The sequence below is a fragment of the Jaculus jaculus genome, chromosome 2 (genome assembly GCF_020740685.1).
Source record: "Jaculus jaculus isolate mJacJac1 chromosome 2, mJacJac1.mat.Y.cur, whole genome shotgun sequence".
Classification (NCBI taxonomy): Eukaryota; Metazoa; Chordata; class Mammalia; order Rodentia; family Dipodidae; genus Jaculus; species Jaculus jaculus.
Genome location: NC_059103.1, coordinates 154,849,696 through 154,876,746, shown reverse-complemented (window position 1 = coordinate 154,876,746; position 27,051 = coordinate 154,849,696). Strand labels below are relative to the sequence as shown.

Below are 27,051 nucleotides of genomic sequence, written 5' to 3'. Positions count from 1 at the left end.
GTATTCTTATACTATTTAAAATATGCATTGAAAGAAAGTTTTCAGAAATTTCTACCCTCTAGGCCAGGCGTGGTGGTGCATGCCATTAATCTCAGCACTCAGGGGGCAGAGATAGGAGGATTACCATGAGGTTGAGGCCACCCTGAGGCTACATAGTGAAATCCAGGTCAGCCTGAGGTAGAGTGAGCCCTTCCCTCGAAAACCACAAACATAAATGAATTAGAAAAAAAAAAAAGAAAAAAGAAAGAAATTTCTACCCTCTAATACACATAAGTAGAGAAACATTTACTTGTTACAAGCTCATCAGCAGTACTATCATTCTTAAATAAGCTTATGGATAAGTTTGATTATTAGAAATAGTTTAGCTCTGAGCTGAACTTCATATGTGTGTGTGTGGTGAACAAGCATGTGTGTGTAAATGCTCACATACCATGCCTTCCCATTTGGAGTTTAGAGGAGACTGTTGAATGTACCTTGTCCAGTGCTTACCTGCCTAATTGCTTGAGATGGAGTTTCTTCCCTCATTACTAAGCTTTTGAATTTCATTCTCAGCAATTTTCAAGTCTCTGCTTCCTATAGTATTGAGGTTATAGACAGGCATTTTCTCAAGACATATTCTGCCTTGAGAGCATCTTTAACTTGGAGACTGAAATATACAACACTCTCATATCCCTTAGACATGCAGTTGTTTGTTATCTAATTCATATGTTCAAGAATTAATGTTATCCCTTAATTATCTTTCATCTTAGAGAATTAAACTGACCTACTACCAAGAATCTTTGCATAGTTATTTCTTAGAAGCTGTATTGTACTCATTGGTGCTCAATACATAACTGCTGACCAGAATTGAGCACAGAAAAGAGACAAAGACTCTCAATATTCTGGATCACAGGAGGTCAAGAAGCCCGAATAAGCAACCCCTGGATTGACACTAATTAGAGTTCTAGAAAGGCAGTCTACCACAGACAACTGAAACTATAAATATTACAGCGAAAATCCAAATTTCTCATTGCTTAAATGTTCAATAACAATAACTTATTAAATATATAATGATTATTTAATTTTATACTTTTTAAATTTAGCTAATTTCACAGACCAGGTGAAATGTTTCTATTATTCATTTGTCTCAATTCTGGTTTATGAAGTATATAAATTACTCTGTTCACAATGCTATTAACAAACTCTAATAAACAATGTCAGAAATTTTATCATCACAACAACCGATTCATCAGTGTCCCATTCACACATGGGCTTTCCACAGTTGGATTGGTATTTTTACAATGTAAATCTATTTTGAGGAAAAGTGTAAAGTATAATTTTATAGTCTATACAGTGGGCCTCAGTGAAAATGTTGGAAGTGATAAGCTAAGTGATTTGGAGGAAATTGTGTACAATTTCATGCTTCAATATCCTCACCTCTATAAAAGGAACAATGGCAGTCACTCCCTAGCAATGCCTCTTGGACTTAGCTAGCTAACCCAGAGAAAGCCAATGAGCCCCACAAGCCCAATGCTAGACACAATGTTGCAAATTATTATTAGTATTTGAAATATTATTTTCCAAATTTGAATGCTATAATGTAACTTATTTGGATTCTTAAAGAATTAGAAAGTGGAATCTTAGTTGTTTTTTTTTAATTTATTTGACAGCAACAGACAGAGAGAGAAAGAGGCAGATAAATAGAATGGGCACACCAGGGCCTCCAGCCACTACAAAAGAATTCCAGACGTATGTGCCCCTTATGCATCTGGCTAACATGGGTCCTGGGGAATCGAGCCTCAAACTGGGATCCTTAGGCTTGACAGGCAAGCGCTTAACTGCTAAGCCATCTCTCCAGCCCTAAAGTGGAACCTTAATCAGCAATTAAAAAATAAACAAATTTGGAGGAAAATGGGTGGATCTTAAATGAATTCTATAAAGCTGGGCGACCCTAATTCAGAAATCTCAAAACGGCATGTTCTCTTTCATTTGCAAATCCTAGTGTAATCCATGTTGAGGGAGGGAAATGTGAGAAAAACCTAAAGAGGTAGAATTGTGACCAAGAGCATGTAAAACTAGATAACATGTTGACTTGCATCTCCAATGAGGAAGGCCTCTTCAGAAAAGGGTCAGGGATGAGGGAAAGGATGGTATCAACATGTGATGTTTACATAAAAATATATCCATTTCTAATATTTAAAAAATAAAATATATGTTTAAAATAATAAATAAAAAAAACTAGCTGAAATGAAGAGGTGGAGAAAGAGTGAAGACATGTGACATGTAAACAGAAGAGGGTAGAGGATTCAACTGGAGACAAGAGAAAAAAAAAAGGGGAAGGAAGAGAATCAAATAAAACCAATTGTGTTTGAAGACCATACCATATGTTGCATTCAGGTCCACATTGCTGGTAGACATCACCCAACCAAGAGCAGCTTGTGGGAAAAATAAAGAGGTTTATTTTGTCTTAAAGGCTCAAGGGGAAGCTCATGACTTCTGGAAAAATGATGGAATGAGTAGACGGCAAACATCACCCCCTGGCCAACATCTGGTGGACAATAGCAACAGGAGAGTGTGCCAAACACTGGCAAGGGGAAACTGGCTATAACACCTATAAGCCCACCCCGAACAATACACTGCCTCCAGGAGGCATTACTTTCCAAATCTCCATCAGCTGGGAACCTAGCATTCAGAACACCTAAGTTTATGGGGGACACTTGAATCTAACCACCACACCATATGATACCTAAATCTCTGAATGCTAAATAAAAACTATAAACTATAAACAATATTATCAATGATCAGTTTGTGAAAATGCATTCCATTATCTCTCATAAAAATGTTTTAATTTTAAAATTGATTTTATTTAGAGAGCAAAAGAGAAAGTAAGTGAAAATATGGGCACACCAAGGCCTGTAGCCACTGCAAGTGAACTCCAGATGCATACAACATCTTGCGCATCTGGCTTACATGGGTACTAGGGAATTGAACCTAGGTTCTTAGGCTTCACAGGCACATGCCTTAACCATTATTAAGTCATCTCCCCAGCCTTCATTATGCTATTTTTGTTGTTGTTGTAATTATTTGTTTTTTGGAGATAGGGTTTCACTCTAGCTCAGGCTGCCCTGGAATTCACTATGTAGTTTTAGGATGGCCTTGAACTCATGGTGATCTTCTACCTCTGCCTAAATGCTGGGATTAAAGGTGCGCGCCACCACTCACGACTTTCATCATGCCATTTTTTTTTTAAATATTTATTTATTTATTTGAGAGAGACAGACACAGAGAGAAAGACAGATAGAGGGAGAGCGCCAGGGCTTCCAGCCTCTGCAAATGAACTCCAGACGTGTGCGCTCCCTTGTGCATCTGGCTAACGTGGGACCTGGGGAACCGAGCCTTGAACCAGGGTCCGTAGGCTTCACAGGCAAGCGCTTAACCGCTAAGCCATCTCTCCAGCCCTCATCATGCCATTTTGATGCACTGCTGTCAGTAGTTCTGAAGGACAAAGATGCTGTCCCTCACAAGTGGGGTGGAAACTGTCCAGTGGTGTAAGACGCCTTCACCACTTCTCAGCCTAAAGGAAAATTCCGCTGCTCACTGGGGAACCTCTGAGCCACATCTGGTATCAGGAAGCCAGATACATGTGATAGACTATCATAAAACTAGACTATGTGTGATTCGGTTCGCTGAGTTTACATCTGTCACTAATGGAGTCAGCAGCTGCCACCATATCCTTTGCTTTCTGGTTGCTGTCACTCTGTACCACTGGGATGTGTTAACACACAAAGGAGGAACGTGCTGATTCCACCCTCCCCTCTAAGGCCAGGCCATGCTAACCCTCAGGACTTCTAAATTGTCACCACTCTCCCTGTCAACCTATCCTTTTTACCATCCTTTTCTTTCCTTATCTGTTGTCTTCACCATGATTTTTCAAGACTTACTTTAAAAAGTCTCCTCTACTGAAAGTGTATATAGTAGAATACACATGTCACCATAAAAGTTCTGAACAGAAATATAAATATGACTGGTAAAAAAAAAAATTGTCCTCAAGAAAATTAGAGTCTGGAACAATAAAAATAGAAAATAAGTAGTTCATATATGTGTTTTATATAAGTAATGAAAATATCTGAAGCAAATTATTTTCATTGGCAGTATACAAAGGATCAATGTCTGGCCATTACACACAGATATCTAATAGATATTTTTCAGTCACTAAAGAGTGTCACACTCGAAAAAATCTGTATCTTACCTCTGGTAGTACACTGGTCTAATTTTAGGAAGAAAAGGGGGTGTTGATAGTCAAAATATTTTGTTTATGATATTATATTCAAGCAATTTGAGGTTAATATTATGGGTAAAACAAATGGCTAAGGATTCACATTTAAATATGGGGAAATAAAACTATTCTTTTGAAAAAAAAATTGTTTTGCTATTCTAATTTTCCACTTCTAGTCTATATTTTTAGTCCATTTGTATTCTGATTTCTTGAATTTTCAGCTCTAAATACACTTAAAGTGCAAATGGTTGCTTGGTAATTATTTAAAGTTGCATTCATTTTCTTTTTCCTTGTGACAGGCACTTTGGACATTTCATCAGATAAAAACAACCTCAGAGGCCCCCAACACCTCAGCACTGAAGCAGACCAAAAATGAACCCAACATGGCTCAGGGAAATCTTGCGGAAGAGGGGGCGGAAAGAACGTCAGATTTGCAGAGACATTTATCATACCAATAACTGGGGGCTAACTCCACAATGCACGACCCATTTTCATTAACAAGGAGGGTCTAATGGGAGGGGTAGATCACAGATATGAGCCTAAATAATGGTACCAAACTGCCTGTATTTACTGAAAAGAACACTAATAAATTAAATTAAAAAAAAAACATACTCTCAGTTTTGCCTTTGTTTTATACTACTGTGGCTTGGAAATTGCTTAATTATTTTTTTTTCTTTTGCTTTGAGACATTCTTTGGATTTTGTGCATAAATTAAATATTTTTGTTGTTGAAAAAACAGGATTTGAACTTGGTGCTGTCATGGTTGAAAGGATCTTGACTCTGGCCTAATAAAATGCAGTTAAAAAAAAATAATAACTGCTGACAGGAAAGGTAGCTAGCTGTCTTTCCACTCCCTGCTATCTCAAATTACTTCTCTTCCTTACCTAAGGGAGTCCTTGTGTTTTCCTTTGTGAGGCAGGTCTCCTCATGCTATCAAGAACCTTCCTTGTGATTCTTCAGGAATCAATGTCTGACCGTTTTAGGAACCTCCCTCTGGTTATCTCCTTAAAACTCTCCTGTCCTCCCTCCTTGCCACTGTCTCTTCGTAAGTCCAGCACTGGCTTTTGAACAGACTACTTCTCTTTACAAGGACACAATAGTTTGTTTCCCAGCTGTTCTGCAGGCTTGGTTATAACCCCTTTTTATTTGCTCTCCTTGTTTAATTTTACACAAGATCAAATCTAAACAGTCATCTTTGGACTGTTCATAATCTTGAAACAATATATTTACACAGTAACTAGGTAAAAACTCAGTACATTACACTACACTATATTATTTTAGTTTAATAAAATTTCATTGTGTATTTTCCATCGTATAAATATATTTGGTCTGTAGTGAGACTTGCAACCATTTGTGCCATTAAGTTTTTCTTTTACATTCTTATTAAGCTCCTTACTAAATTGGCACAGTAAAATGCTGTCACTGCATTTACAACATGAAAATGTCTATTTGAAAGGTATACTGTGTGGAAGAATAAAAAAGTCCCTGCACCCACATTTGCATTCCTAGTGTGACCTGTGGGAACGTATTCCTGGGAACCCTCCTTCATCTCTACTCCTTTCACCATGAGTCATAGTGTCATATTTTCTCTACCAGGAAGAAAGAGACAACCAGATCACTGTATAACAGGAAGGCACTTGTTATGAACAGGAGGCTACAACTCTACTCACAGCAAATGCTGCTGAATGGTGATAAATCTGCCCAACAGAACCTCTCAGGGGACTCATCACCCAGCCAAAGCTGTGGATATAGATTCTGAATAATTGTTGAGTCGATTAAAAAAGTTGATTCCCACACAACCTCCCTGAATGTGCTTAGCATAACTTTTATAGTAACCATAGTGGCTCATGCCTGCAATTCCAGACTTGGGAGACAAACATAGGAGGATTGCCACAAGTCCAAGGCCCATCCTAGGATATGTGTGATTCTGAGTCACTTTACATTAGACAGTTATTAGGATAAAACGCCAGTCCTAAACATGTACCTAAAATCATCAGAATGAGCATTCTCATCCTTTAAATTAGGATTTAAGTTCTTTTTGAATATTAAGTATATTAAAAGTGTATTAGTAAGTGATTATACAACATGAGGCAGAGTCAAACTATTTATTATCATAACAAGAAATGAATAATAGCATAAGGACAGTTTGAACTGGAATCATGCGATAATAGCTAAGGAATTAATCCGGTAATATTTAGCACTTTATATCAATTTGCAGTTATTGTCATTTAATTGGTAATTGAGTGTTTAATAAGATACTATTATCAGATGCTGTGCCAAGGAGTCAATATGAAGTGATTAGTACTACTGAAGTACAGATTCCTGCAATTCCCTTGTAATGTACATAATTTTTATATTAAGAATTTTCTGATGTTATCTTCTGGTATAATTTCAACTTGTCTTCAAATCATAACAACTAAGTTGTTTTAATACAAACCTTGGTGAAGTCTCCAACTGCTAATAGAATATCTCTGACTATCTTCCCATGAGTCACAACTGGAAGTTTGTGGTATAGCTCAACAAAAGGGTGGGTATCAAAGTTTGATGCTATAGGGAAAGGAAACTGAGAACAGACTCTTCATAAGGAAGTGTATTTGCTTACCTGCCTCATTTTACCTGTATTGCATTCATCTATACAAATTATTAAAATGAAAAGGAAACACAGTTAACTAAAGGTAAATTTTATACTATAGTTATATAAAACACAATTTTGATGCATGGAAACCTTGAATGGAGATTTTATAAAGTACTCAAAAAAAAGGAGGAAAGAAGTCACATGGAAATAAGCACAATTTCTACTATTTATAAACTATTGCAATTAAGTAAATTATTTAACATAATTGAATTTTGTGATTTTGGGGGGCTAGAGAGATGGCTTAGCAGTCAAAGCAATTGCCTGCAAAGCCAAATGATCCAGGTTCAATTCCCCAGAACCCATGTAAGTCAAATGCACAAGGTGATAGATGTGCATAGAGTTCATTTGCAGGGACTTGAGGCCCAGGCATGCCCATTCTCTCTCTTTCTCTCTCTCTTCTCTCTCTTCTTAATCTCTTGTTACTTGCAAATAATTAATTAATTTAAAATTATGGCTTTTTAGAAAACTGATAGTAAGCTATTTCAAATTGAAAAAATGGACAGAAATAACATTCTAATGAAGTCAAATCACTGATGCGTGGCCAAGCTTTTTAGAGAAGGAAATTAAAACTTAGCAGTGTTGATCAAGGCCAGTTGTGGCTGTACTTGCTTCTGATTCAAGCAGCTGAAAGGGAGAAGCAGATGGATCAAGACTAGAAAGCCAACTTTGCAGGTGTAGGGAGCCCTGATTTATTAAATATATGGGTAAATAAATTGCCAAAGGTACTAGTAGTACCATAAAGCCATGGCATTTATGAATGATCTAAAGGCAATACCTCTTAATCATTACAGATCAGCAATTCAATCCCTACACTATGTCATATGCTGGTCATCCTGTGTTGAAGCTTAAAGATTCAGGTTGAAGATGCCAGGCAGAGTAATGTCATTTCTGATGAAGATAGAAAAATAAATATTTCTTCTTATCAAATAGAATAGGAAAAATTATATAGAAAATAGTTTTATTATTTTTTCAGAGATTTTATAAAAGTAAAGTTCTGTAAATTTCGATGGCTCAAAAGGCACATGAGTGAATGGATCAGCTTGCTAAAACTAAGGATGGGCTGAGCTGAGCAGAATAAAGAACAATGGCCCAGGTCTTGTGAGTCTATGAATAATTTCACCACAGATTTTTTTTTTTCCAAAAATCCTTGATGCACTTAAAATTAAGAAATTATCTGCCTTCCTTTTATGATATTTCTTTTTATAGTTTGTTAGGAAGAGATATACAAAAAGGGAAATAGATACAAGAGATATGCTCTAAGAATAGTAAAGGAGGCAAAGCCATGAAAGATTCAAACAAAAGGGACCAGAGATCCCAATTGCATCAAGGGGGCAATGCTGACCCAACTGCAGCTTTCATCCCGAGCATCTGAAGCACCAACATCAAATCAAAACAAAACAAAGCAGAGCAGTAGATCCCCTCTCCATAAGTATCAGGAAGTGACTAGAAGAATTTGAGGTGGGCTGATGAGATAGCTTAATTTGTGAATGCTTACCTCCTAAGTATGAACACCTGAGTTCAATACCCAAAGCCCACATGAAATACCAGGTGTGGTGGCCTGCAATCCCTACACTGGGGAGAGGAAGACAGGAGGAGGCCTGGAAGTTACTGGCTACAGTCTAGATGTTGGAGAGGAGGAGATGAGCCCTGAACAGACCTTTGCCCTGAGATAACCTCTGCCCTGAGCAAACTTCTGTCCTGAGATAACCTCTGCCCTGAGCAAACTTCTGTCCTGAGATAACTTCTGCCCTGGCAACTTTTGACCTTTTCTCATCCCCCCACCCTGTTACACCTGATTAACATCCTGCCTAGTGGCTGCAGAAACGTGAGAACTATACCGTGACTTCTCAGAACAACCTCAAACTGTCCTAGGGCAAAGGCCAAGAAGATTCTATAACTTTCCATCACCTGCCTCCTCCAGCCCCTCCCTCACCCAAAAACCCTAACCCTAACCCTAACCCTTTAAAAGACCGCTCTGGCTCAATAAAATTGGTCTCTTGACAAGTGTACATTTGCTTGAGTCTCTTCCTCTCTCTCGCCCATCTTATTTCAGGATAGGGTCCTCCTCGCCCCCATGAACGGGACATCTAGCCTCATTGGTGAGCTCCAGGACAATAAGATACACTGTCTTAAAGGATATGGACAGTGTTCCTCAGGATAACATCCAAAGTTGTCCTCTAAGTTTCACACACATGAATACATAGATATACACATTTTTTAAAAAAGTGTTGAACCATCATCTTTCAAATAATTTACTGGTGTGGTTTAAATAGATTAAAGATAAAGGCAAATGGAAATACCAATAAAGAAAGAAAGAAAGAAAGAAAGAAAGAAAGAAAGAAAGAAAGAAAGAAAGAAAGAAAGAAAGATATTTTATCACTTCTAGTCAAGACCTCAGAGTATGATGTTGGTCCAAAAGGAATTTTAAAAAGAGAGAGAACTGAGTTATAGAATTGTGGAGTATTATAAACAGTAAGAGCAAGTAAGACAAAGTTCCCAGAAAACCTCATGGGGTTTTGAGAATCCGAACAAGAGGAAGTGGGATAATGGCAAATGGGAAGCAATGCTATCCCTTCCTTTCTCAAAATGCAAACTTCAGGTCTGCAACAGTAAAATGTCTTCACCAATCCCATCCAAATTCTCCTTCCAGAATTAGTTTATTTTTATTTTCTTTCTTTTTGATTTTTCTGAGGTAGGGTTTCACTCTAGGCCATGCTGACCTGGAATTGACTATGTAATCTCAGGGTAGCCTTGAACTCACAGTTCCTCCCAAGTTCTGGGATTTAAAGCTTGCGCCACCATGCCTGACATGAATTTACTTTGTCTGGATATGAAAGTCAAGAAAAACAAAGTTAAGATATACAAAAGTATGTCATGTTCACATATTTTACATTTTAATGGCTGATTATATTATTCAAATATAAAATATATACTTTTAATACAGTAATACAATCACCTATTATGTTCCTATTTCATAGTTTCCTGAGGGATTTTCAAGTTGTTTTACTTATTTTGATCTTTTTAATACCTATTATGTTTCTATTTTATAGTTTCCTGAAGGATTTTCAAATTGTTTTACCCATTTTGATCTTTTTAATACCATGTAAGATGTCTGTGCTGATTAATAGTTTACTCACTTATATGATTATATACTAAGGGCACCTTATGCCATATACAAACCCTACATTTAAACACGGACTTTTCAAATATCTTTCTACCTCTCAGCTCCACTCCTGAAAGGATGCTAATTTATGTACACAGAACAGTGTGTTCAAATGCCTTCAGGACAACACTGATTATTACTCCTAAAAAGGGTAGTATTCCAGTAGAAAGAGTAAAGCAACATATTGTTAACATTTTCATTTGCATTTTAAAGATTTCTTTTGCATATGAATATATTTGAATATTTCATTAGCCATGTGAAATATTTTCTTACTTATGTTAAAAGTGAATTTTGGCTTTTTCTCAGAATGTATATGTTATGTTCATGGAAAAATTTTATATTTTAATTTTGAGTAGTCAATTTTGTCTTTTTAAATCTCTGTCTTTGGTGGTATTTAGTGAAAAGCTTTCCACATCATAAGCCATCCAAATTTTGAATTGGGGCTTTTATCTTTTCTGTTTTTACAACTAAATCTTTCTAGCATCTAAATCTGAAATTTATATTAGAATATGGCATGAAGTACCAAATTAACTCTTCATTTTCCAGAATTGATTTAGTTTATTTGGCAAGGCCAAATTTTAAGTAATTTGCTTTTTCAAGGATGAGCTGAAACATCACTTTCAACAGCAAATAAATGTCTATGTTCCAGTTAGATCTGACAGATCACATCTGCTGCATTTCTTCCTCAGTGTTTTGTTTTCTGAACAGGGAAAGAAGCCCTTCTCAGAACACAGAGATTTACACCTCTTCTCCTGGAAAGGGCCAGACCTGTTTACTCTGTAGAAATAGGCATAAAAGGGACACACTTGGAGAGCTTGAAGATCTTATGGACAATTCACTTCTACAGAGATATTTGTAGACAGAGCTATGTAGCAATTTAAGTGTGTCAGAAATGAACAGGACTCAGTAGATGTTCTTTGGGGCACAGAGCCACTGAAATGTATTCTATAAAAAGAGAGTACAAGTCAATATCTGCGATCCTTAACACTCAGCTAGGTTGTAGTCTCCTTGCCAGTATTCTTACTCCACTGTGACTTTTTCAAAGTGTTTTACATTATATCCACAGTGTCCATGTAGAAAATGTATAACTATTTTTAATACTTTGATATCAATAATAGCATCACCATAACTGTGAAACTTGTTATGGCCTCTTTTTACTACATAATATGAGGAAAGAAAGTTCATATTATCATAACATGGCTTTTCCTCTAGCTTTTGCACCAAGTATTCCATAATTAAAATTTCTTCTTAATGTGACAAAGTTCTCTATTTTATCTTTCCACAACATTTTTTTCTTTGTTTATTGTTATTTATTTATTTGAGAGAGACAGACAGAGAAAGAGTCAGATAAATATAGTGAGAATGACCATGCCAGGGCCTCCAGACATTGCAAATGAACTCCAGACACATGTGCCACCATGTGCATCTGGCTTATGTGGGACATGGAGAATCAAACCTGGGTCCTTAGGCTACACAGGCAAGCCCTTAACCACTAAGCAATCTCTCCAGCCCCTCTATCACTTTCTTATTGCCCTGTTTCAGCTCAAACATTGCTTTTCACACAAAACCTTCCCTTGAAATCCCTCTGCAGAAATAATATTCCTTCGTTGATGCCTGTAAGATTCTACTCCAGTATCTTGATCAAATGTCATTGTTTCCAGAGCATGTGTGGACATCACATGTCCCCTGTCAACCTCAACATCTGAAAGACTTCTACTATGAAGTTTCAGTAATGATGCCATCCTGGAATAGTGACACTGCCACGGAAGAAAAGCATGAGCTTTGGCATCAGAGAGGCCTGGGCTATGGCACAACCTGGGTCAGTTGTTCTGTGTTTTTAAGCAATTTAGTCTCTGGTCTACTTTTATAATATCACACATGAAGTCAAACAGTAGAAAATACCTCCAGATTTATTGTGAATATAATTCTTTCTTTCAACTGACTCCATTTTTTTTTTGTCTCATCCTATAATCATTCATTATTCACCAATAAGAATTTAAACTTGGAGACTTCCGGTTAAGATGGCGGCGTAGGTACCACGCCAAAGCAGCCTAGGGGGAAAAAGACCACAAAATCTCAGCAAAATACACACTTTTACTAAAAAGTGAGGTGTATAGGAAATTAAAGTGGTAGCGGAGAAATAGAAGAGTTATAGAGCATTCAGAGCCTGCACAGGCGGGAAAAGCGGCTCCGGCAGCTCGGCCAACCACCGCGGCCGCTGCACAGCAGAAAACCACCAGACTCGGCTCCAGCCGCAGGAAAAGCCAGGTGTGGGATTTTCCCCTCACACCACGCTCTCCGCAACTCGGGAAACGTGAGGGGACAGCAGCAGCGAGCAGCTGAGGAGCAGACCGCGAGGTAGAAGAACACGTGGAACAGCGAGACAACCAGAGCAGCCGCGGCTCCCTCCCCTCCCCCACCGCCTGAGCCCAGCTCCAGCGAACAGAGCAGCGGCCCGGGACCCGGCCACGCCAACTTGGGCTGACAGCAGGACCCAAGCAGGAGCAGAGTTCGGGAGCAACTTCAGTGGCTCCAGCACCGGTACCAGCGGCCCCAGCAGCAGCAGACCCAGGAGCGGCAGCAGCGGCAGATCCCACAGCAGCAGCTTCAGGGGGAGCAGCGGCAGTGGACACAGCAGCAGCGGCTCAGTTTGCCCCGTAGGAAAAGCAAGTGCCCAGCTCCAGAAATCAGAACAGCAGCCCGACGACCCAGGCAGCAACTTGACTGAGACCAAAATCACCCAAGGTAACTGGGATTGCACCAGGGAAGGGTCTCACTTGGTCACAAGCTGACTTGGATCCCTCAACAGACCAGAAATCTAAACCTCTTTGTTGATAGAGGATCTGGTCATTATAATAACTACTCTTGCATACATACTCGGGGCTGTTTTTGATTGAATGTGTACAGTGTTTAGTTAAATTTTAGAATCTACCTGTATTTTATTCCACTCAGCCTGCTTGAATACTCCTATAGCAGGGAAACTCAACCCCTAAGAACATCTTTGTAGATACTCTGAGAGTCTTAAGAGCCACACCTAATACCTTAAGGTCCTACCCTGAAAATATATTACATCAAATCAATTGATACAGCTAAGAATACACAGCTAGCTAGAAAATCCAAGCATTAACTTAATCCAAGATGCAAAAATATATACATTATAACACAAGAAACACTAAAAAGCAAGACGATATAAATCCACCCAAAAGTATTAATGCATCAGAAATGTCCTCCAGTGAGAAAGAGTTAGAGGAAATGCCTGAGAAAGAGTTCAAAAGAATAATTATAAATATGTTCAAAGAGGTCAAAGAACACATGAAAACAATCAAAGAAGAAATCAAAGAGGAAATCAAAGGAATCAAAGAAGAGGCAGGACACCAATTTAATGAAATAAAGAAGGCAATACAAGACATAAATAGAGAAATAGAAATAATAAAGAAAAACCAGTCAGAATTACTAGCAATGAAGAACACAGTTAATGAAATAAAAAACTCTGTAGAAAATCTCACCAGTAGGATGGATGAGGGAGAGGACAGAATATCTAAGCTAGAAGACCAGGTGGCAGACCTAATGCAGTCCAACAAAGAGAAAGACAAACTTATAGAAAAGTATGAGTGGGAATTTCAAGATATTCGGGACACTATGAAAAGATCCAATATAAGAATTCAGGGCATAGTAGAAGGAGAAGAACTCCACTCCAGAGGCATAGTAGGCACCTTCAACAAAATCATACAGGAAAATTTCCCCCAAATTGGGAAAGAGGTGCCAATGCAGATACAGGAAGCCTTTAGAACCCCAGCCAGACAAAACCCAGAAAGAACCTCTCCTCGCCATATTATAATCAAACTTCCAAACACACACACCAAAGAAAAAATATTGAAAGCAGTTAGAGAGAAAAATCAAGTTACCTACAAAAGCAAGTCCATCAGGATTACAGCAGATTATTCAACACAAACTTTTAAAGCCAGAAGGGCTTGGAGTGATATATTCCAAGTTCTGAAAGATAACAACTGTCAACCAAGGTTACTTTATACTGCAAATTTATCCATTCAAATAGATGGAGAAATAAAGACATTCCATGACAAAAGCAGGTTAAAGGAGTATTTGAAGACAAAACCAGCTCTACAGAAAATACTTGATAGAATCCTCCATGCTGAACAAAAGGAAAAGCACACATATAAGGAACCTAGAAAAAGCAAGCTATACTCAAATACCAGATAACAGAAGAGAGCACAGGTAGAACCAGAAACACACACACAAAAAAAAATGGCAAACATAAATACACACCTTTCAATAATATCACTTAATATCAATGGTCTCAATGCCCCAATGAAAAGACATAGATTTGCAGACTGGGTTAAACAGCAGGATCCTACAATTTGTTGTCTCCAAGAAACTCACCTTTCTACAAAGGATAGACATTATCTCAGGGTGAAAGGTTGGAAGACGGTGTTTCAAGCAAATGGGCCTAGAAAACAAGCAGGCGTTGCTATCCTAATATCAGACAGGGTAGACTTTAGTCCAATATTAGTCAAGAAAGATAAGGAAGGTCACTTTATATTGATTAAGGGCACACTCCAAGAGGAGGACATTACAATCCTAAACATATATGCACCTAACATGGGGGCTCCCAAATTCGTCAAACAAACACTATTAGAACTAAGGTCACAGATAACACCAAACACAGTGGTGGTGGGTGACTTTAACACCCCACTCTCATCAATTGACAGGTCATCCAGGGAAAGAATAAACAGAGAGGCATCTGGACTAAATGAGGTCATAGAAGGAATGGACCTAACAGATATATACAGGACATTTCATCCAAAGGCTGCAGAATATACATTCTTTTCAGCAGCACATGGAACATTCTCTAAAATAGACCATATATTAGGACATAAAGCAAATCTTAACAAATTCAGGAAAATTGAAATAATTCCTTGCATTCTATCTGACCACAATGGAATTAAACTACAAATCAGTAGCAAGAAAGGCTATAGAGCATACACAAAATCATGGAAACTAAACAATACACTACTAAATGATGAGTGGGTCAATGAAGAAATCAAAAAGGAAATCAAAAAATTTATAGAGTCAAATGATAATGAGAACACAACATACCAAAATCTCTGGGACACAATGAAGGCAGTTCTAAGAGGTAAATTAATAGCCTTAAGTGCCTATATTAAGAAATTAGAAAGGTCGCAAGTAAACGACCTAATGCTTCGCCTTAAAGACTTGGAAAAAGAAGAACAAGGCAAACCAAAAATCAGTAGACCGGAAGAAATAATAAAGATTAGGGCAGAAATTAATGAAATAGAAACAAAAAGAACAATCCAAAGAATTAATGAAACCAAGATTTGGTTCTTTGAAAGGATAAACAAAATTGATAAACCCTTAGCACATCTGACCAAAAGAAAGAGAGAAGAGACACAAATTAATAAAATCAGAGATAAACAAGGTAATATCACAACAGATTCCAGAGAAATTCAAAAAATCATAGGGACATACTATAAAAGCATATACTCCACAAAATATGAAAATCTGAAAGAAATGGATGATTTCCTTGATTTATATGACCTACCTAAATTAAACCAAAATGAGATTAATCACTTAAATAGACCTATAACAAACATGGAGATCCGAACAGTTATCAATAATCTTCCAACTAAAAAAAGCCCAGGCCCAGATGGATTCACTGCTGAATTTTACCAGACTTTTAAGGAAGAGATAACACCATTGTTTCTTAAGCTTTTCCAGGAAATAGAAAAAGAAGGAATTCTACCAAACTCCTTCTATGAGGCCAGCATCACCCTGATACCAAAACCAGGCAAAGATAGAACAAAAAAAAGAAAATTACAGACCAATCTCCCTCATGAACATAGATGCAAAAATTCTCAACAAAATATTGGCAAACAGAATACAAGAGTATATCAAAAAGATCATTCACCCTGACCAAGTAGGCTTTATCCCAGAGATGCAGGGATGGTTCAACATATGCAAGTCTATAAATGTAATACATTACATAAACGGGTTGAAGGACAAAAATCACATGATCATCTCATTAGATGCAGAGAAAGCATTTGACAAAATCCAACATCCCTTAATGATAAAAGTCCTACAGAGACTAGGAATAGAAGGAACATATCTCAATATAATAAAGGCTATTTATGATAAGCCTACAGCCAACATATTACTAAATGGGGAAAAACTGGAAGCTTTTCCACTAAAATCAGGAACAAGACAAGGGTGTCCACTGTCCCCACTTCTATTTAATATACTTTTGGAAGTCTTAGCCATAGCAATAAGGCAAGAGACACACATAAAAGGGATGCAAATTGGAAAGGAAGAAATCAAGTTATCATTATTTGCAGATGACATGATTCTATACATAAAGGATCCTAAAGACTCTACTAGCAAGCTGTTAGAGCTGATCAAAACCTACAGCAATGTAGCAGGATACAAAATAAATACACAGAAATCAGTAGCCTTCATATATGCTAACAACAAACACACAGAGAATGAAATCAGAGAATCACTCCCATTCACAATTGCATCAAAAAAAAATAAAGTACCTTGGAATAAACCTAACCAAGGAAGTAAAGAATCTATACAATTAGAACTTTAAAAAACTCAAGCGAGAAATTGCAGAAGACACTTGAAAGTGGAGAAACATCCCTTGTTCCTGGATTGGAAGAATCAATATCGTGAAAATGGCAATCTTACCTAAAGCAATCTACACATTTAATGCAATCCCTATCAAAATTCCAAAGGCTTTCTTCATGGAAATAGAAAAAACAATCCAAAAATTCATTTGGAATCACAAAAAAACCTCGAATATCTAAAATAATACTGAGCAACAAAAAAGAGGCTAGTGGTATCACCATACCTGATTTTAACCTATACTACAGAGCCATAGTAACAAAAACAGCATGGTACTGGCACAAAAACAGACATGTAGATCAGTGGAACAGAATAGAGGACCCAGGTGTAAGCCCAAGTAGCTACAGCCACCTGATATTCGATAAAATCCCAAAAATACTCATTGGAGAAGAGACAGCCTCTTCAGCAAATGGTGTTTTGAAAACTGGATAAATATCTGCAGAAGGATGAAAATAGATTCTTCTCTCTCGCCATGCACAAGAATTAAGTCCTAATGGATTAAAGACCTTAACATCAGACCGGAAACTTTGAAACTGCTAGAGGAAAAAGTAGGGGAAACCCTTCAACATATTGGTCTTGGCAAAGACTTTCTGAATACAACCCCAATTGCTCAGGCAATAAAACCACAGATTAGTCACTGGGACCTAATGAAATTACAAAGATTTTGCACCGCAAAGGACACAGTGAAAAAAGCAAAGAGGCAATCTACAGAATGGGAAAAAAAAAATCTTCGCCAGCTATATATCTGATAGAGGATTAATATCTAGGATATACAAAGAACTCAAAAAGTTAAATAATAAGGAATCAAACAAGCCAATCAAAAAATGGGCTATGGAGCTAAATAGAGCGTTCTCAAAGGAAGAAATACGAATGGCATATAAGCATCTAAAAAAATGTTCTACGTCACTAGTCATCAGGGAAATGCAGATTAAAACTACATTGAGATTTCATCTCACTCCTGACAGATTGGCCACAATCATGAAAACAAATGATCATAAATGTTGGCGGGGATGTGGAAAAAAAGGAACCCTTCTGCACTGCTGGTGGGAATGCAATCTGGTCCAGCCATTGTGGAAAACAGTGTGGAGGTTCCTAATGCAGCTAGAGATTGATCTACCGTATGACCCAGCTATAGCGCTCCTAGGCATATATCCAAAGGACTCATCTCATTTCCTTAAAAGTACATGCTCAACCATGTTTATTGCTGCTCAATTTATAATAGCTGGGAAATGGAACCAGCCTAGATGTCCCTCAACAGATGAGTGGATAATGAAGATGTGGTTCATTTATACATTGGAGTTCTACTCAGCGATAAAGAAAAATTAAGTTATGAAATTTGCAGAAAAATGGATGGACCTGGAAAGTATTATACTAAGTCAGGTAACCCAGGCCCAGAAAGCCAAGCGCCACATGTTCTCTCTCATATGTGGATCCTAGCTACAGATGACTGGGCTTCTGTGTGAGAATGAAAATACTTAGTAGCAGAGGCCAGTAAGTTGAAAAGGAGACATAAAGGGTGGAGAAAGGAAGGGAGGAGGATACTTAATAGGTTGTTATTGTATATATGTAATTACAATGATTGTAATGGGGAGGTAATATGATGGAGAATGGAATTTCAAATGGGAAAGTGTGGGGGTGGGGAGGGAGGGAATTACCATGGGATATATTTTATAATCATGGAAAATGTTAATAAAAATTAAAAAAAAAAGAATTTAAACTTAAGTCATCTTGACATTTAGTGAATGATATAAACAGGTGAATACATTGTTTTAATCTTTAAACAGAATGTATAAAAGTAACTGGGAATTATCATGGACTGTTCTTGAAGTGAGTGAGTCTCAAGACTTGAAATATAAGGTTAATATTCTCAAATAGTTCCAAAGTCTCAGCATGTTGAGGCAATTTAAGAACTCAGGAACTGTCTTAACATAAATTTATTCTCTATGAGTGAAGATTTTCTATTATCTTCTATATTCAAATTTTGTTCATTCTTTAAGATTCATTTCAAATTCTACTTCTTTTCTGAGACCTTCCCATGATCCTTCTGAGGACCTAGAGCCATTTATTTACACTTATGTGTTAGAAAACTGTTTTTAAGAACAGAGAATATATTTCAGATAATTGTACCTAACTAAGGAATTAGAAAGAGTCTTTTCTTTATACATTCTGTCCCTTAAGTGGATGAAAAACATGAACAAAATTTTCTCATTGACTATGTATTCCTTTTCATTCTATCAACAATACAAAACCATGATCCTCTGAAGCTTCGGAAATTCTCTTCTAGGTAGATAATTAGCTGATAGTTTTGTTATTCTTGGTAAACCTTACTCTCAAGACTAATATTAACTTAGCCATATGTGATGGAGTCATAGCTTTGCAGAAGCATCAATGTCTTCTATGGTGACAACATTTCATGGGTTTTCTCACACACTTGCAAACCTCCTTTGTGCTCAGACTGTAGCTTGGGTTTTGCCTATAACCTATCTCACTCTTGTGACTTCAATTTGCAGCTCTTACTCACCCCCAAATGTCCATATTGTGCTATTTTCTAAGGCTGGCACAGTAACTACCACAACCACAACTTTTGCTAAGTTATATTCATTCTCTATTTCTGTTTAAATGGAATTTCAGGAAAAAGGTGCTTAGCTGACAACTCAACAATGGGAAGTACACCTTCAGATGACTTCATATTGAACCTACTAAAACACTTACATTCTGCATACTGAGGTTCCTTATTTACCAGTGTGCATTTTCCACCAAATGCTCCCTGTGGGTTAATGTATCTATTAAATGGTAGTGGCAGGCACAGAGCAGTACTTGATGAATATGTTTTAAAGGGTGCACAAGTGGCATATGTGATAGGATTAGCATTCTAAAATGCCAAAGAGAACAAACTGCTTATGAAGTCATCATTACAAGAATGCAGCTGATTTTGAAGTTTTAACCCATGGTTCTTAACCAGCCATAACATCTGTATTTATAATTAATTCTTATCAACTTTGCATCAAGAATTGGCAGTAGTAGGAGAGTCATAAGTAAGTATTGTCTGGGAAAATGCCATAACATAATGCTACTTTGGTGTGATATAAAGATTTTCAGAGGAAATCACACCAAATGAAATAATAAGACAATTTCTTTTAATTTTTTAAATATTTTGTTTTTATTTATTTATTTGACAGAGAAAGATGGGGAAAGAGAAAGAGAAGTAATGGGCATGCCTGGAACTCTAGTCACTGCATACGCACTCCAGACACATGTGCTCCCTTGTGCATATGGCTTACATGGGTCCTGGGGAATCAAACCTTGGTCCTTTGGCTTTGCAGGCAAATGCCTTAACCACTAAGTCATCCCTCCAGCCCAATAAGACAATATAATTGTGGAAGAAGATCATAATACCTTTACTTGGAAATATTGATTGAATCCATTATATTTTTGTGATATATACAAATAAATGTCTATGGAGCTGCCCCCAAATAATGCTATGCATAAGATATAGTTAACAAAGATATAAAAAATCTAGAATGACTACAACCACATATTTACCTGGAATTTCTTGAAAGAAAAACTTTTCCCTGAAACTCAATATAAAAACAAAACAAAACAAAAACCATACATATAAACAAACATTTAACAGACACACTTCAAGAATTATTCCATTTCATAACCATCTATTTATGTTTCTGCCCCAAACCATTCCTTTATATTTTTCCACCAAAACTGTGTCTGATTAGACCACTGATAAATAACTGTGACATTGTGACCTATCCTGAGGACTTGGCCCTGGAATAAGATCATTAAGTCTTGATAACAGAGCACTTGGGTTTTGAAAAAATTGACTTCAAATAGTTCCTGGAGAAAGCTGAAACTAACTTCAATATAAATTATATTTTTACAAATATTTAATTTATTTATTTATTTGCAAGCAGAGAGTGATAGAGAGAAGAGAGACAAAGAGAGAATGGGCACACCAGGGCCTCTAGCCATTGCATATAAATTCCAGATATATGTGCCACTTTGTGCATCTGGCTTTAAGTGGGTAGTAGGGAATTAAACCCAAGTTATTAGGCTTTTCAGGCAAGTGCCATAACTGCTGAGCAATCTCTCCAGCCCTAAGCTATGCTTTTAAAGCATATAAAATTACTGTTTTCATAAAGTGTTGCAAGTTCCTCATGGAATCTTCAGCTAACTAGTTAAGTCTTAACACTCTCTTGCCATTACTTACTAAACATATTTCCTTTACAAAGTAAACTTTTTAAAAGCATGGTCATACAGTATTTTATTTGCACAATAATCCCTGTGGATATGTATTAGTGACCATATTCTGCCACGGACATATATTTTGATTTTTTGTGTAGCACAGACTTTTCTTGAATTTGGAAACCTGTTGCCTCAAACTCCTGAGTACTGGCTATCATACACTCTTAGCAGACTTTTGGAAACAATTTCTCTCAATATATAAAATAATGCTTGGGGCTGGAGAGATGGCTTAGCGGTTAAGCGCTTGACTGTGAAGCCTAAGGACGCCGGTTCGAGGCTCGGTTCCCCAGGTTCCACGTTAGCCAGATGCACAAGGGGGCGCACGCGTCTGGAGTTCGTTTGCAGAGGCTGGAAGCCCTGGTGTGCCCATTCTCTCTCTCTACTCTATCTGTCTTTCTTTCTGTGTCTGTTGCTCTCAAATAAATAAATAAATAAATTTTAAAAAATTAAAATAATGCTTGGATTATTTATGTTGCATATTTGTTTCACTCATAGTTTTTTACTAATAGATTATTAATTAAATGAGCAATAAAAATTAGTCAAAATAACCTGGTTAACATATAAATATAATATAAAATATAAGTAACAAGTTCCAATTCCCAATAAGTGTCTGAATTTTCCTCTGAGCAAACAAAATCTGTAAAAGTATCAATCACTGGGTTCTTCCTAGAGAAACACAGTAGCTACTTGATCTAAAGAACAAAAAGCTGCACTAGTGCTCCTTTGTATTAGCATCCAAATCAATTTTTAAATATGCTGCTCTTAACAATGGTATATGCCTCCACTCTTCTAATTAGACTTCTTCAAAACGTACTATAATTTCTTGCTAGGCATTGCTATAGTTTGGACTTTGAGTCTGCTTCAGAGGCCCTTGTGTTAAGTGATAGGTTCCTAGGCTGGCACCACTGGGAGGAGGTGGGACTTGCAGGAGCCTAGCAGCTAGCCTGTAGGTCACTGAAAAATGACCTTGATAGAGTTCATAAGAGCCTCTGCTTTATTTTTTTAATTCTGTTTTGTTTATTTTTATTTATTTATTTGAGAGAGACAGACAGAGAGAAAGACACAGATAGAGAGAGAGAATGGGCTCGCCAGGGTCTTCAGTCACTGCAAACGAACTCCAGACACGTGTGCCCCCTTGTGCATCTGGCTAACGTGGGTCCTGGGGAACCGAGCCTCAAACCAGGGTCCTTAGGCTTCACAGGCAAGTGCTTAACCGCTAAGCCATCTCTCCAGCCCAGAGCCTTTTCTTTTGTTCTCATTCACTTCTTGGACATAAGGTGAGCCATTTTTGTTTCTGTTATTTATTTATTTTCTGCTGTTTGTTTTCTTTGCTTGTGTTCAGGCCAGGACATAGTTCTATAGGGAAGTAGATAAGTGAACACTTTAAATCTGTGAAACAAGATACAATTTTCACTTTATCATTTCATCATCATATGTATTATAGTGATGGGAAGTTGATTAACACAATGATACATTTCTTTAAAAGCATGTGTGAAGGCTAGACGTGGTGGCCTATGCCTTTAATTCCAGAACTCGGAAGCAGAGTAGGAGGATCACCGTGAGTTTGAGGCCACCCTGCGACTATACAGAGAATTCCAGGTCAGCCTGAACTAAAGTGAGACCCTATCTCAAAAAAACAAAGGAAAAAAAAAAAAAGTATGTGTGTTCATTTCACACATGTGCAGAGTAATAGACACCTGATGAAGGAAACCTGAGGCATATGCCCATCCTCATGAAGGATTCAATGCACAGAAGCAAGCTGAACAGGGTTGTCGACATCCTTCTCCATTCCAGATTGCACCAAGAGGGTGAAAACTGAAAACTGAAGAGAAAGGAGCCTTAGACTTTTGAGATCAATAAAGTTTTTTTTTTTTAATAAATAAAATCCCAAAAAGAGAAGAAAGAAGTATTGTACAGAGCCTAGGAAACATTTTATGTGCACACAGAGAAGTGATCAAGACATGCAGAAACTGAACTGCATTCAGCAAAGAGTGCTCTGTTATTGAAACAGAATCTGACAAGTCAACAAGTCATGGTTTGAGAGCTAACTTGAGCCAAATCATGCCAGATCTTTCAAGTGACAGGAAAACTTGAATTCTGTTCTAAGTGTAATGATAGGCTGCTAAAGGATGAAGCCAACTAGTGACATGATCTTATTTTCAGTCAAAGAATGAACAACTATGTAGAGAATGAATCAGAAAGTATAAAGTCCAGTGATGAAGCTCTTACATCAATTTTAGAGTAGAAATGGCATGATTTGGCCTTTATTGGTGATACACACACAAAAAGAAGTAGGGGGGTCCAAGAAACATTAAGAGTCACAAAAAGTTCCTAAGTACTGGGAAGTAGAGGTCAGAAAAAAAATAAAGGGTGGAAGTAAAAATGCCCTCTAACTCTCCAGTTTCAGCAACTGTATAAATAGTATTGTCATCAGTAGGATGGAATCATGTAGAGGAAGGAAACGTCATGCACACTATTCATAGGGCTTGAACATTGTGAACCAGGAATTATGGAATAAAAACTATGTGTGTAATTATGGTTAAATGACAAATTAAGCTTATAATCTATTTAATAATGATTATTCTATCTTGACAAATACACTGCTGAGGCAAACTGTAAATTCTTAGGTTAAGGAAAGGAGTTTTTAGTTGCACAGACTTCTGCACAGACGGTGATGACAGACAGAAACCTAGTTCTAGAGCCCAGCACTCCACAAATCCTACTTTGCTTCTGGAAAGCATCACTCTTCCGTGTATGACTCACTATTTCCTGCACTACAGACATGCACACTTATGACATTTGGCTGCCCCTGTTTTGATATGCAGTACTATAGTGTACCCACTCCTGAAACTATGCCTACCTTGTCATGTGTACCCCAGCAACCCCTGAGAGAATGAGCAAAGGAGGGACATGGACCGTATGGCAAGGCAATTCTTGGGTCCTGGATGCCTGGTGCTTGAGCGAGAAATTGAGTGCAATATTGATGCAAAGTGAACTCTCTATGTGACTCCGCAGTATGAACTACAGGTAGAGAAATAAGTGTGAGTGTAGGGCAAGTCTCAGCATGCTTTACTTTCTATGCATGAGAACTCTTATCTACAGGAGGAGGACAGATAACATGTAAGAAAAAGCAGTTCTAACTATAATAAGTTAAGCTTATAATACCTACATTAACTGAAATAGGGGTCTGAAGTAGTCAAGTGGTCCTAAGATTTTGGGATACCTAATGAATGTCTGGTGTGAGGTATCTGGTCCCTTCTTCATCGTTAACTACTGTTTCTGTGTATGAAAATCTAGTGGGTAAGACTTCATGTCATATTTTCTTGAGCATGTTGATTATAATGAACTTAATTCATCTGCTTATTCATTTAGACATAGGTTTTTTTTTTTTTTTTAATCTCTGAACATGTGCAACTTAAACACCAAACTTTGAAGTTTTCACAGGGCAGAATGTTCCCTGACCCCATCCCACCATCTACTTTGAAATCAATTGTCTCCAGCACCATAGGATCCCCAAATTTCACCGTAATGTATTTAAACTCCCTAAAACCAAATACCTACCCTTTTCTAAAAGCTACTAGAGACAACTGTTTCATTACATAGATTGTGACCCAGTGATATCCTTGGTTCAACCATAATTGTTAACATAACACCCAGCTCTCTGCAATTCTTCCTGTACATGAATATTTCCTTCTCTGTCTCTTTCCTTCTGGTAAATGTTCCAAACACTTGATCCTGTCTTTTGGTTACTCTTCTATGTCATCCTTGATAACTACCATAGAATAAAATGCCTCCCCTGACTCTGAACACTTTCTTGCTGGCTATTCTAAGAGTCACAGTGTCAGAGTAGAACATTCAATATTATATTCTAATAATATCCTGATAATGCTCATAATTTAGAATATGTTAAAGAAGACATAGGAAATGAAGGAGAGAGGAAATAATGGAATGTGGTAGAGAGAGAGGAGTAGGAGGGAAGAGCTTAGAGGATATGAAGGCTTATCCACTTTCCTGTCAAAAGTATTCCCTCCTGAGGTTTGAAGACCAATGTTCTTTAGTAAAGAAATTCTTCATTGTTAATAATGCAAGGACTGACACTATATTCATGACACTTCTGGTACCTGCGACCCAACAGGCTTCATTTGGGGGATTTGGATACCAGGATACATATGTCAAGTCCAATTACATGCAAATATCACAACAAACAACACAACCTTTTTAATAGCATTATTTCCCTTCTCCCTTCACCCTTGTGCATTAGAAAAAAATTTGTTCTTGAACAAACACGGATTCCACTGCTTGTGCAGCAGAATTGAGATTACTATTGATAAAACTAACAGTACACTTTTCCCAGTAATATTTTACTGGAGTATCATTATTCATTTATAAATAAATGAAATTTATTTCAGTGTTGTAGGCAGTCAAGTGTTGCTATTTCTTTATTTGGCAAGATGAGATTAAATTTTCTATTATTTATTTATTTATTTATTTATTTATTTGAGAGAGACAGAACGAAGCACAGAGAGAGAGAGAGAGAGAGAGAGAGAATGGGAGCACCAGGGCCTCCAGCCACTGCAAAAGAACTCAAATGCAGGTACCACCTTGTGCATCTGGCTAACGTGGGTCCTGGAGAACCGAGCCTCAAACCAGGGTCCTTAGGCTTCACAGGCAAGCACTTAACCACTAAGCCATCTCTCCAACCCCAGAATAAATGTTTTGTTTATTCTCCACTCAAACTTAAGCACCAGGGGATAGTTTGGAAACTCTCTTAATACTCTGGTACTAATAAGGTTGATCCATTACCAACTCCAGGGAATCACTTTCTACTTATACTCTTCCTCTCATCACTGTGCACTGTAATCCAGGATCAAGTCTTATGTAATTTGTGTGTGTATCCCAGGGTAACTGACAGAAGTTGCTAAATATGTGTTTCTGAATGAATGAAATTAATTAGTGAGACAATAGAATGTTGAAGAAATGGGGATTAAATGTGACAGATGTTCAATAAGTGATTAAGATTGCATTCATCTCAATGAATATGCTTATATATACTTATGATAGATTTTTATCTCATGTTGCAAGCATGATAATTTACCTCTGCATATTACTGAAACATCACACAGCATTATTTTGGAAAATAAAGAATTAACTCTCAGAAATTAATGGTGGGGTTGATGTTAGTGTGCCCATTTTACAAATTCCTAATAGTGCTTCCCATTTGTCCTCTATCATAGGCGAAATATCCATTTGTCCCAAACAATGAAAACAATCACATTAAGTCCATATCTAAAATGGATATTTTTAATGAATTTCTGAAAAGAGGTACTATAAACGTTGTTTGCTTTGTACTAAAAAAGGCAGACTCCTCAAAGGTCAGTTCCAAGTCAAGATTCATAACACTTCCCTCTCAAGGGACCCCAACAATCCTATACCCCAATATGCAGATACCAAAACTGAAGAAGTAGTAATTATTCTCTATATCAAATTTCCCTTTGTGTCACAATATGATGAGAGGAATCAATTACACACCTTGGATCTTTCATATTTGAAAATACTAAGTAACATATTTAGTGTTACTCTAAGCATTTTGCACGGAACACCTGAATTCCTTAAATACCCTCTTTTGTTTCATTCCACTTAGTATTGACAAAGCCCATGTCTAAAGAAGAGACATCATTTGCATGAGATCTCACAGCTCATGATCGATAAAGCAAGTCTGAACTCAGGATTTCCCCAGAGCTCACACAATTAAGTGTCACAGTGTGCTGACTTCCTGTTTATCATGCTGTCCCCTGTCACCTCTACTAGTGAGACAAATTCCTAAACCATAGGCACTTGCCTCCTCCATAAACATGAAAATTATAATTGCCTGCAGTCCTCTTCCTCCTCATGTGTATTAGGTACATAGACTGTTTGCTATTTTCCTTTAAGTTAACTTATTTTTTAAATATTGTTTATGTTCAAACAAAATTTCCCAGTGGAATTAATTAACCGACATTCTCTATTGCTTTGCAGTATGCAAAGTAATAAATGCCTTCTCAGATTAATAGCTAGAGCAAAACTAAGGTGGTTAATGAGTCTCAA

General features: G+C 37.3%; 1 protein-coding gene across 7 annotated transcripts in view; it reads right to left on the bottom strand.

Moving 5' to 3' along the window:
* Nucleotides 1-27,051, bottom strand: part of Ralyl (RALY RNA binding protein like) — a 710,563-nt gene that overhangs the window by 643,701 nt on the left and 39,811 nt on the right. For 5 of the 7 annotated variants that reach the window (XM_045142509.1, XM_045142511.1, XM_045142514.1 and 2 more), the window contains one exon: nt 2,361-2,414. The exons of the other annotated variants lie outside the window; for them this stretch is intronic. In XM_045142509.1, coding sequence (XP_044998444.1) covers nt 2,361-2,397 — 37 coding nt within the window. In that variant the 5' untranslated portion in view covers nt 2,398-2,414. The remainder of the gene's footprint in view (nt 1-2,360; nt 2,415-27,051) is intronic. 7 annotated transcript variants of the gene reach the window in all.